At 36.4% G+C, this 13,207-nt stretch overlaps 1 protein-coding gene and 1 non-coding gene across 3 annotated transcripts in view; both read left to right on the forward strand.

Annotated features, from left to right (window-relative positions):
• The window catches only part of sens-2 (zinc finger transcription factor senseless-2), an 83,889-nt gene extending 76,848 nt beyond the window's left edge, over window positions 1-7,041 (forward strand). For both annotated transcript variants that reach the window (XM_074085290.1, XM_074085291.1), the window contains exons 5-6: window positions 3,395-3,643; window positions 4,632-7,041. In XM_074085290.1, the coding sequence (XP_073941391.1) occupies window positions 3,395-3,643; window positions 4,632-4,723 (341 nt within the window). In that variant the 3' untranslated portion in view covers window positions 4,724-7,041. The remainder of the gene's footprint in view (window positions 1-3,394; window positions 3,644-4,631) is intronic.
• A 5,988-nt stretch (window positions 7,042-13,029) lies between these two features.
• Window positions 13,030-13,101, forward strand: TRNAQ-UUG (transfer RNA glutamine (anticodon UUG)). Its single transcript has one exon. It is a non-coding gene; the product is annotated as a tRNA-Gln (tRNA).
• Window positions 13,102-13,207: the final 106 nt, after the last annotated feature.

Consider the following 13,207-nt stretch of genomic DNA (forward strand, 5'->3'; position numbering starts at 1 on the left):
ACCTTCCTCAGCAGATAATAACTTGACGACAAATAGGTGTTATTATCGTGGTCAAAACATTTTCGATATATTTCAACTAGCACGCTATTTGTAAATAAATCGTCGTCTAATAAACTACAAAATTATTGGAAATATACAGGATATAGACCATGATTACCACATAATATAAACTTTAACAACTTTAAATTTCTATATTCATTTTCATTCTTAAGATCGAGCAAAACACCGCCAATAAGGTACCAATTCAAATTTAAAAGACAGCCTTGTGATAGACAGACATCGGACGCGCAGTAACAGGGTCCCGTTGGCAGGGTCCCGAGTACAGAACCCTAAAAAAGAGGGGTTAAGGCTCCGCCACACTTTCTCAGCACAGACATCATTATCCGACCCAATCAAAGCACACATTCAAAACACAGGAGCAGTAAAAATCTGTAGACATATTGCGGAGCTAACGAGCGCGCTCGACCCTGATTTCCGATTCAAAGGAAAATTGCGATCCATAACGGGGTGGGGGGACCCCCCCACGGTTGCTATGCGACGCAGGGAGGAGTCCCGCCAAAATCACGGCCAATGGTACGTCGGTTATAAATTGCTCGGCTATCGCGACACTGCGGAGAGCGGGACGGGTGTTCACTGGTCTCTCTCTGGCTGTAATCAACCGGGTAGTCACCGCACTACCCCTGATTGACGTCATCCCTTTTGGTCGATAGTCGACTGTGATTTGTGTAGGTAATTACCTACTGCAGTTGGGAGGGGGTATGTATATTGTGTTTAAAGAATTGTATATAAAGTTTTGTTGGTTCCGCTGGTTGGGTTTACTGTTTATAATACAGCATTTTTTGTTTTGTTATGTTAATTAAAGTATTGAAATATATATGGCGCAATTTATAGTTTTTATTTCGTACCTACTAGTTGTTGCTCACGACTTCGCCTGCAAGGAGGAAGGAACTATGCATTTTGTGTAGCAAAAAAAAACTATTTTTTATACAGAATTTCACCTAAATCAGTTTAGACGTTAATACATGATTTTTCATTTTTTTATTCGTTATGATTTGTACCTATTACTTGAATATTTTATTTTTCGAAAAAAAATGTCGAATTACATAAGTCCGATATGTTTGTGCCTATTTAACGATATGTAGAGCTTTTGATCAAGCAATATTACCTGTTTACCTGTTACTGTTGAAAAATCTAATTGAAATTTATTGAAACAAATCAGGGTATGTATAGTGACAATCATCTTTGCACCAAAAATAAATGAAAGGTATAATGGTATTGATCATAAAAACCTTACTTACTAGCGTAAACAATACTTAAAAAAAACTTCTTAAACTTTATTTTTAAATATTATACCTACCTCCTTGAGTTCCATGCCGGGTACTTCTCAACTTTCAACAGTTTTTTCCGAACCCATGATAGGTTTTTTTTGACAGTCAGAAATGCTTGATAAAGCCTTAATTAAATAAATATATTTTGACTTTTAGTTTGAGATGCAGCTAGCTGTGCTTGTGAGTTGTGACTACATTTTTAATTTATACTTTAAGTTCAATTTGTCTTAAAATTCTGAATCTAATTAACTGCGTTTTTATAATACCACAAATATCAATAAGTCATGAGATGAATAAAATAATCTTAATTTTAATTAGTACCTGATATATATTTTTTTTCAATATACTATACTATTTGCACCATATACCCACCGTCACATTACATTTGCCGTCCTTTTCTCCTCCGCACAGCGTTCACAGCCCACACATTAAACAAAGGCATCCACAAACAATTAAACAACGCGACCCACGCAACGAAACGAGATATTAAATTCCTATCCACACTTGAATCACGATACTCATAAACTTTTAATGCGTTCGTACCAACCGTACAAAACCATGGAAATCTAACCCTTACTCCAACAACCCGAAAGCCCACAGTTGATTGAGTACGGTACAGTCGGATCAGCTATAAATTTTATAAGTCCGGCGCATGGGTCGAATCTGAAATGTGGAGACTTCGCAGAGATTAGGTGTATTAATACTATTCGCAAGTATTTGCGGAGTACCTGAGTATTCGCGCAGTATTGGCGGAGTATTCGGGTGACCATGTACAATCGATGCGAGGGAATATTTGTGGAATCGGGGTTATGGCAATTGTTCCACCGTCGACGATGAACGAGAAGCGAGTAGAGCTAGAAAGTAGATAGGTGGGTCAATCAACATTTTAGTAAGTATAGCTTGTCGCCCTAGTAGCGTCTCCTCAGGTACTTATTAAAGGTACGATTTTATGGGGTTCAAAGCAAAGCAATGCAATGGTGTTTTTGAAGTTCCCTGTCCGTACTTAGCCCGCGTGGGAACTATGGCCCAAGCCCTTTCTTTCCGGGCCTGTGCCCAGCGGTGGGACGTATATAAGCTGGGATGATGATGATGATGAAGATACTTTTTTCCATGTGGCATAGTTTTGGGACCAGGGCCGGATTAACCACGTCGGGGCCCCTAGGCAATAGAATTTCTCAGGCCCCAGCAGCAGCCATTTGAAGATCATCAGCTTTTTTCAAGTTCAATCAAATCTAATGAGCATTCGTCGAAAGGATACATATTTTTCACATTTATATTTCACAATATTTTTTTACTTTATAAAACACTTGAGTTTACCCGTGGCTCCGCACGCGTAAACTATTCGATCTGGTAGTTAAGTTACAATACAAATTACGGGATTTTTCAAAATTCCCCTGGAAATTCTCAAATTTTATATCGTGGTCTTCATTGACTTTGTAAAAGAAAGAAGAAAGAAAGAATATAATTTATTTATAACAGCAATAACACATAATGTACTAAGAACAACTGTACAAAATTTCATGACCTAAACCCAACGGTTGAAATTTCATGATTTTATCCCTATCCCGTGGGAATATCGGGATAAAATGTAGCCTGTGTGTTATTCCAGACGTCCAGCTACCAACATACCAAATTTCATCCAAATCCGTCCAGCTATTCTAGCGTGAAGAAATAACAAACCGAAATTCCCGTGGGAATTCCCAAAAATTACATCGTAGTTTTCACTGACTTTGCATTCAAAACAACCATGCCAAATTTCATGACTCTAAGCCCAGCGGTTGTTATTTCGAGATGTTATTCCTATCCCGTGAGAATATAGGGATAAAAAGAAGCTTATATGTTATTTCAGATGTCTAGCTATCTACATGCCAAATTTCATCTAAATCCGTCCAGCCGTTTTAGTGTGAAGGAGTAACAAACACACACACAAACTTTCACATTTATAATATTAGTAGGATTTTCAATTTCTTTAGCGCGCGCGGGGCCCCTAAGCAGTTGCCTATTTTGCCTAATAGTTAATCAAACCCTGCGTGGGACACCCTGTATAATAACGTCTTTGTCAACAGGCGAAAAGCCCCATAAATGCCAAGTCTGCGGCAAAGCCTTCAGCCAGAGCTCGAACCTGATCACGCACTCGCGCAAGCACACGGGGTTCAAACCCTTCGCCTGCGACCTCTGCGGGCGCGCGTTCCAGCGGAAGGTGGACCTCCGGAGACATCGGGAGACGCAGCACGCGGACCTGAGGACGCAGCATGTGCCCCATACCGATGTCCATGGTATGCATGCGGAGATGCATGTGCCGGATCATAGGATAGGTAAGCATCACAGGTTTTCTATTACCCTCCTTTTTAGGGTTCCGGAGCCAAAATGGCAAAAACGGAACCCTTATAGTTTCGCCATGTCTGTCTGTCTGTCCGTCCGTCCGCGACTTTGCTCAGGGACTATCAATGCTAGAAAGCTGTTATTTTGCACGGATATATATGTAAACTAAAATCATTTTTTTAGGGTACCTCCCATAGACGTAAAGTGGGGGTGATTTTTCTTATCCAACCCTATAGAGTGGGGTATCGTTGGATAGGTCTTTTAAAACCATTAGGGCTTTGCTAAGACGATTTTTCGATTCATTAATTTTTTTGCGAAATGTTCAACTTTAAAGTGCAAATTTTCATTAAAATCTAGCGTCCCCCGTACAACTCAAGGAGCGTCATTGGTCTGTTGCCGGCCTTTAAAGACAGTATAAGCCCTCTTCTTCAAAGCTCGAAAAACTGCTGACGGAAGTTGATTCCACAAATTTCACTGTATTGGACATAGTTCCGATGTATTTTACGAGTATGTACTTACAAGTTAGTGGGAATCACCCATAATGCATTAATGCATTGTCAGGCCAGAGATTAGATATAAATAACTTCTTCAAAATCTTATCAAAGAAGCGTGTTTTTCCCACCTGCAACTATCCTTGACGTGGAACAAGTGCATATCGGTGGGTGTTTCATGCGTGTCTCGGTCCTGAAATATTGAGTGTGCGCCCATCTGAAAATGTTCTCTCGCTGTACTAGAACATACCGTATACTCTGTAATTATTGCTGTGTTTCGTTATGGAAGAGACCCAGAAAATACTGGCACAAAAACGACATCCATTTTAACTTTGTTCACGAGTTTCAAAACGTATATGCGATTCCTCTATCATATTATCATTTAGAAAGCAGTGATTTACCAACTAAGAAATACCAAGATTAAGACTACACTTATAACTTTTTGTATTGTATCCTAGTGTATATTTAATAAGTCTTTTCTTCCCACCAGAAATGCATCAACCGCATCCAGAGATGCGTCCCCAGCACCCAGACTTCAGAGCTGCTCACATCACTGCCCCGCTCCAGCCGCTCGCATCTTGAACGTCGACTGCCTTCGCGCCTGCCAGCTGGCGCTAAGGCAGAAGACTGAGGCGCAATCAGATACTTCAGGCTAAAGACAAAAGCCTTGAAGTAACCAAGGCTGCCGCTGGAGGAACTGCGCAGTTGCTTTCCTATCAACTCTTTCAATATAAAGTGAAGTGTACCCAAAGATTCCCAAAGTACAATGTGATTTTGATTAAGGATTTTGCTTAAGTGATTCGATACCTACAGAGCTACTGGATTCCAAAGATTTTATTTTAAGTAATGCCTGAATAGCCCGTTTTGTGTATAAATTCTCATATTGAATAAGGGCTAAAGTTTTATTTACTGCTAGTTCATTGTTATGATTTGCTTCATAACTATAATTGTCTTTCTTATGGAAATATGTTAGCTAATCCTTGTCGTCAAAGCTATAAAGACAACTTTTACTTTACTGTACTACTTTTACTTTATTTTTTTAAAAATTCACTGTCTACTAGTTTCAGCAGAAAGCACTATTAATAAGGAAGCTGTGTTTCTTAGAAAAATACTGTTAATTGTTACCATGAAGCTGTTTGTATTTAGCTTATTCTAGGATAAATTGTACACATATAAAGGCTTCGTGAATGTGAGTTTTTGATCTCCTATTAATGATAAATGTAATTGCTTATGAATTTTTTAGACTGATAAATACCATTCCAAAGGTAACAACTGTATTTTGAAAGTTTTGGTTTTAAATCAAGTCTTAATTTGTTAAGAAATTCCACGTTATTTTCATTCCAGTTGACCACCAGTATATTTTGATAAATAGGCAGTATGCTGCTCTTATGAGTAAATAATACTACAGGATACAAATAGCTAATGCTCGCCATTTTGTTAAATATTTTGAACACTATTTCGCGGTAACTATACGATTTTCCGCGACAAAAATTACCTATCCTACGTCTGTCTTCGAATAATGCTCTATCTGTGTGTAATATTTTATCCACATCCGTGCAGCCGTTTATAAGTATTAGAACTACAAGAAACCGACAAGCTTACATAATTTCACATTTGTAATATTAAAGGTTAGTTGGATGAATAATATTATTAAAAAGAATCGCAAGTGGGCTGTGAAAGTATACACAGGTTTTTCTAAATATTTGCAAAGGATATGAAAGTATAGTTGTATATACAATTAAAAACACAAGTGAACGAATTATGTTTCTGAATGTAAGTTGGTATTAAAAAACTTCATTTAACTTTTATTTTAATGACATAAAATTTTCGTAATGGTAACATAGCACCTTAGTCACACTAGTGTCTACAATAATATATATATATATATTATTACTGTCAGTGCTTTATTGTTTAATTTTAATAAATGTACTGTATAGCATTTATTATGTATTTTTCTATACGTAATTAGCTAATTATAATGTCAGTGACGGAGTTTTAGCTTAATTTTAAACAAATACTCACATATCACTATCTTTGATACGTTAGTTGGACCATTTAAATTATTATTTAAATAATAATTAATATTGCGCAATAGAAATGACCTTCCCTTTGAAAAAAAATAAAGTTATCTTTATGAAAAATTACTTTAATATTCGCGAACAACTGAATTAGGGAAAAATTAAAATTTACAGTGGAATGTCAATTCTATAAGTATTAAATGTTATTTTTTGATTATTATTTAAAAGTGTATTTGTTGCAGCATTGTAAATATTTCAAATAAGTGTTAAACTAAGATAATTCAATGTACAAAATGTTGTCTATTTTTATAGTTTTAGCCGAAATCAAATTTGATTACCTATGTAAAAGTTCATAATTTTTAAATACACAGGCGAGCAAAAAATTTAATTAGTATTTACATTTTAATAACGCTACATAATTTCAGTGAAATCCACAATGCCAAAGACATAAAAATATGTACATATTCTAGATAGTACACATTTTTATTTTAATACTTAGAACCCTTTTTGGTTTTGCTTCATTTGTGCCATATTATTTTATTTGTTAAACATATGCCAATGAACAAAGTATCTGAACCATTTATGATGAAATGTAATTAATTGTTTTCAAGTAAAATTTATAATAATAATATAAAATTATAATATACTACCTTCTGTCGGCAAAAACATTCAGCTACTGTTTACCGGATATTAAGGAAGTACTGTAAAAAAATTGTAAAATGCAATTTGACGGTAAATGTCGAGAGTTTCAAGTAATTTTTAAACGTTATATTAATTGTATATATTGTATCATATAGCTAAGGTCGTATAAACGAACCCAAAGACAACCGTGCAATCCCTATATCGTAAACCTAAACTATGTTATAGGCAAGTCACTTCAATAAACGATGATGTTTAAAAAGCTGGTGTTTTAATACATTTACCATAGCTTAGAGAGAACAAGGTAACTATTTTAAAATTAATCTAGAATATTCCATCAGATAAGTAGTCGAGTTTATCATCCCAGCCAATAATTCGTGAGAAAACCTATACAAACCTGCAAAGCAATTCAATGATGTGTTTACAAGCTCTTTCGTTCTGAGAAAAAACCTGTGTCCAGCATTGGACGTTATATACTTGATGATATATTTATCGTGTTACAAAAATGGAAGATACTTACGTGCGAATGAATTTATCATTCCATCTCTTTCCAAAAAAATGATCGTTGTGTTGTAACTTCATAATTCAGTCGGATCTCTTTAATCCAATTGACAAGTTAAAACGTCCGTATCTTCATAATTTGCTGATTTCATCAGCCGGAGACTGATCATCAGGCACTGCGAAATTTTGGACGAGAAGACATCACGAAGTTTCCCTAACGCTGATGGCTGGTGTCACAACTTAAATCCTTAATATACCTAAAATTGACTACCTAGCCACTATGATTGGTTTTTTGGAGTCTTTTTGTATTTTTTATTTCAACTCCAAATTTGTTACTTTTACGGGTATCCCGTGACACCATATCGAAAATACAAACTGAGACATGGATGCACAGAAAAACCAGAAAAAGAGACCAGCGCTGGGAATCGAACCCAGGTCCTCAGCAATCCGTGCTTAATTTGATTGCTTAGTAGCGACATCTCTTGTCTGGGTGAGCGGTTGGTTCCGAAAGAGTGTGACGTCTCTCGATGAGAGCGGAACATAGATGTCGCTAGTGCTGCTGCATAAGTAGCGTAGTAGAAATAAGCAACCTGAGATATGTATGCATAGGAAAAAATCGTGTCTAGATTCCTGTCCAGCGGTGGTGTAGGGGTTATAGCACGCAGCACGGATTGCTGAGGACCTGGGTTCGATTCCCAGCGCTGGTCTCTTTTTCTGGTTTTTCTGTGCATCCATGTCTCAGTTTGTATTTTCGATACCTAGCCATTGCTAGGTAAATTCATCAGAACATCCTTGTGAAACTATTGTAACCGGTTATCTAGTAGGAGAGTTGAAGTTGAGAAAGTAGTTACTGTACTGGTATGAGAAAACGTGGTTGTAAAAGAAAAAGTATAATACATAACATAACCTAACCAACAAAAAGACGACTAAACCGATTTTGATGAAACATGATTACAAATAATAAAAAAGCATTCAAATTGGTCCACCCGTTTAAGAGCTATACGGTGCAACAGATAGACACACAGAGGCACACATACACACACACAGAACCACATAGCAGTCAAACTTATACCACCCCTCTTTTTGCGTCGGGGGTTAAAAATATGTACTATACAAATTGATTCAGTCACTGCTCTTGAATATAAATAAAATAAAAACTGACCTGAGACTTGTTGAGTAGGTGGGGAAATAGGGCAGGGTATTAGGAAGTCTCGGAGCGTCCAGTACCTAGGTCTAGTCTTCGCCAGCGATCTGCTCCGAGGTGGCAGGGCGAAGCAGTGGTAGGGTAAAAAAGTAAATGAAGCAGGAAAGGAAAGGCTGCATTAGTGGCAGCTCTTATTTTCACAAATAGCACTGTAAAGTAGTAAGTTGTCACCAAGTAAACAATATTACTTCCAAAAGAAATCGAATATCAACTTACACCTTGTCAAATAGTAAATCAAATCAGGAAAAAACAAAAGAGAATCGATTATTTGGAATTTCAAATTTTGTTCGTCTGTAAGCGGCCAGTTGCACACCACGCAGGTTTGCCATGTTGCAATATCACAAGTTTACATCGAAAAATGGTTCAGCACATTTAACCGATGTTCAAAGTGTAAATCTTGAATAAAAAAATCTTTTGGAAAATCCTTGCAATTTGAAGCAACTGAATATAAATTCCTGATTTAATTTCTAATATCTTTGCTACCTGTTGGCTGTCAAAGTTAAACTTAATAGAAATCTTTAGTTAGTATTTGATACTTTCTAGGGCCTTATCACACTAGCGATTTACGGGCGAGTTGAAAGCGAAGCGAGCGCGCACCGAGTTCGCTGAAGACGCCCTATTAGTATCGTATGAGAGTCTACAATATGGCGTTTTTTGGCGCTAACGCAGCGAACTCGCTGCGCACTCTTCGCCCGCAAATCCCTAGTGTGATAAGGCCCTTAAAGGTCCGTGCCTGAACGTTGAAAATAAACGTACATTTTGCTTATAAACAGGGCTCTCCTAATGTTGGATTTTTATACATACTACCGTTTATTATAGTGTAGTACCTGGGTAACAAAGCTTTGCTCGGTTGAAAACTCTAAAAAACGCTTTTTCCCAAATTTCATCGATATCGTTAGAAAATAAATAAATAAATTGACAAGAGTATTTGCTCTTTGACATCGATAAGTAGCAACAAATTCGCACAGAACCCTCGATGCACGAATCAAACTCGCTTTTGGCCGATTTTTGAGGACAAACAGCAGATAAACTTTCACTCGTATAAAAAATGTCAAATAAAAAAAAATTAAACGTCTAAGACGTTTTCAAGTTTTTGTAATAAGGCTTATGAGTTCACGCCCTTAATCTTCAAGAAAACAGTGAAAGCCTACTTTTCATTAGCTTTTCATTATACTCGCATGGGGAAAGTCTTATCTTGTTACGGTCAAATTACATTTCGTAAGAGCTGTCAGGCCAGAATTATGCAAATAAGCGCGACGATCGTAACTTCGTTTCGCCATTAACGCGAAGACGAGAAATATGATTTGCTATCCTCAGAGCGTTTTCTGTTACGATGACACAATTATGTATGTACACTTAGTTATGTAGGTGACGAAATGGAGTTTGTTGAAGATGGGAGTGTCTTGAATTTTACGAGTAAGTATTGAGGGTACATTTCAAGTGTTTGCAAAATATCGTGAAAATAGCATTTATTTGGGAGACGACATAGACCCATAATTATTAATTTCATAACTTAAAACAGTAAAAATGTAAACATAGATAAAAATATATACAATCAAAATCTGTTTTAGCTTTTTCTCTCTTCTGTACTTCTCTCTGCGGCCTTCCTATTACCTGGCCATAAATAGTAGGTTGTACAACAAGAGCATAAAGCGAGCCATTTTACCCGAGGCGTTCATATAGCCACCCGAGCAGGTACGGCGAGGGTGGATAGACACGTCAAGGGGGAATTGGGTTTAATGCTCGAATTTTACACTGTGCTTTTCACTTCGATTGAGAGTAACTTAAATAGCAACAGTGGAAATTATAGTTCACTTGCTAGGTATTTTTTATATTTCATGGATTGTTATATAATTATATTTTTTTAGGTTTATTGATTTATTTTGATTGATTTTTAGTTTTACATAAAATTAAAATTATTATAAAAAATACTTTACGCACTAGAGCATTCAAAAGTATATTTATGTCGTGTTTTTTTTAAGAAATCGAAAATGTTATCAAACTACAGCCCATTCATAAACAAAATGCGACGACGAAAATTGAGGCTGTTTTTTTTTTAAAGAGGTTGTGTTAGATTCCGATTTTTTCTTTTGAAGGTTGTGGATAAATTGAGAAGGAATATTAATCGCGTACAAAAAATAAAGAACTCGCAAGATATTATTAACTATTGCCTAATTTGATAGAAAAAATACGGCAATATTAAGGATTAACCCCGCCCTAAATCAGCCAAAAGCAAATCATTTAATCGAAGCTAATCAAACTCAATAGACTGGGGGCTGATTGAAAACAAACTAATGATACTATGTATGTTTGTCCATCTCCATGAGTGCTCGCTGTTTGTGTTGTTATGATCGATGGATCATTAAGTTAATGGCTTATCTGTTGGGTAAAGTGGTAGCGAAATGGTTAAAAACACGGGAAGTGTTTTTACTAAACTTTTTGTCTGTCCTTGAAAAAGGTTGTTTTCATAACATCTTTATAGTTACCTAATTTATTTGTTTTTTTAGGCTTAGCGGTTTTATTGAAAATAAGGATAATAATGATGTAGGTAATGTACTAAAAGCTAAATAATAAGTCGGTAAGTCTTAGATATAAGTCATCACACCACTCTTTTCATCAATCTAGGGTGTAAATCATACAAAAAAATCCGTGGGGCGCGTGAAATTTCTATCAATAGTTAACCGCTCAATATCATTATTAAATGCTATTTCGATATTCACTTAGGTTAAGATACGCCCCACGATTTGACGAGCAAAAGTAACTGGGCACATTGCATGTTCGTTAGTAAAGTCATTTAAAATGTCTTGCGGCTGATTTGTTTTCGTATGGGGCGTCTGAAAAGAAGCGTATGTTTAAATTGAAAATACAAACTGAAATATAGATGCACAGAAAAACCAGAAAAATAAGACCAGCACTGGGAATCGAACCCAGGTCCAGGTTTTCTGGTTTTTCTGTGCATCTATATTTCAGTTTGTATTTTCAATTTAGATTTTACGGGATGACCGTAAAAGTAAAAATTTGGAAATGAAATAAAAATACAAAAAGATTCCAAAAAACCAATCTTAATTTGATTGCTTAGTAACGACATCTCTTGTCCGGGTGAGCGGTTGGTTCCAATGGAGTGCCGAAAGTTTCTCGATGAGGGCTACGGTATATATGTCGCTAGCGTCACTGCTTAAGTGGCTAAATAAGAAACAAACAAGCTGAGATATGAGGTGCATAGGGGAAATTCATGTCTGTACCGTTGACCAGCAGTGGTGTAGCGGTATAGCACGCGGTACGGAATACCGAGGACCTGGGTTCGATTCCCAGTGCTGGTCATATTTTTCTGGTTTTTCTGTGCATCTATAATTCAGTTTGTATTTTCAATTTAGATTTTACGGAATGACCGTAAAAGTAAAAATTTGGAATTTAAATAAAAACTACAAAAAGATTCCAAAAAACAATCTTAAGCGTATGTTTGCTAAAAGAGTTTATTCTGCAAAGCATAGGCGTAAGCTGAGTCGCTTACCCTTTTAATAGTTTGTACTTTAAATTGAATGTGTTATTTGCGATGCATAACTTGCGTACGAACTATTGAGTAAATCTCTTTTATTTTATTTTTTAACCTACTTCAAAAAAGGAGGAAAGGACGTAATAACAATTTTATTCATTTAAATAAATGGTTTCAAATGTATGTAACTGGAGGTTTGTCGTCTTGTCATGTTCTGTCGGTGTGTTTGAGAATGTCCTGAATTCGTGTGGTTGTTGGTGGCAATGGCAGTGTATTCTTCACAGAATCCCAGCTCCGTCCTTGCAGCCAAGGGTTTTAATGTTCCTTTAATTTTTATTCATTATTTGAAGTTTTTTTTAACAGAATTTTGTTGGTAATGCCCTAACCCCGCTCGCGTCCAGTAGACAAAGCAAATATAAAACAGCAAAGCCTTGTCGTATTTGATGATCCTGAAGGTCTTGGGATTTGTCCGGGACGCGCTAAACGCCTCTTAGCACGCACTCCCTCTGCGACACAGGGGCGAACTTGGCGGTACTTTAAAATTATTTCATACTAAACTTAACCTGCTGCTTTGTCAAAGTTTAAACCTAAAATTGCTAAAAGTGGCACAGGCGCGCGTGTGTGTGTGTGTGTGTGTGTGTGTGTGTGTGTGTGTGTGTGTGTGTGCGGAACAATTGTACCAAATTTCATGACTCTTAACTTAGTGGTTAAAATTTTGAGTATCAATCCACAATTTTACTACACCCACTGGAAGAGATGGGTATATTCTATTCTATAGACTAATCAAATGTAGATATGAAAAACTCAACACTTTTTATCAAAATATCTGCCGTGCTCCAGCTACAGTTAAAATCCTTAAGCAAACAGAAATTGGACATTTTGTACAACAATGACAATCATTAATCATTGTTTTAATTTGGTTAGCGTCATGTCTCAGTGCTATCGGGGTCAGTCGGTTTGAATTGCATCTGTACAAATAAGCAAAATAGTGCCGATTTACATGATAATTATAACTTTCAACTATTTTTTCATCGGTTCCATGGTGTAATGGTGAGCACTCTGGACTTTGAATCCAGCGATCCGAGTTCAAATCTCGGTGGAACCTGATTTTTTTGTAACTACCAAGATATAGTTGAAAAATTATAAATAGTGTAAGGTCGTTAAAAAATCTGTCGAATAAAATTACGCTTAAAATACAATTAACTGTGATT

This window comes from Choristoneura fumiferana, chromosome 3 (assembly GCF_025370935.1).
Source record: "Choristoneura fumiferana chromosome 3, NRCan_CFum_1, whole genome shotgun sequence".
NCBI classification, from domain to species: Eukaryota; Metazoa; Arthropoda; class Insecta; order Lepidoptera; family Tortricidae; genus Choristoneura; species Choristoneura fumiferana.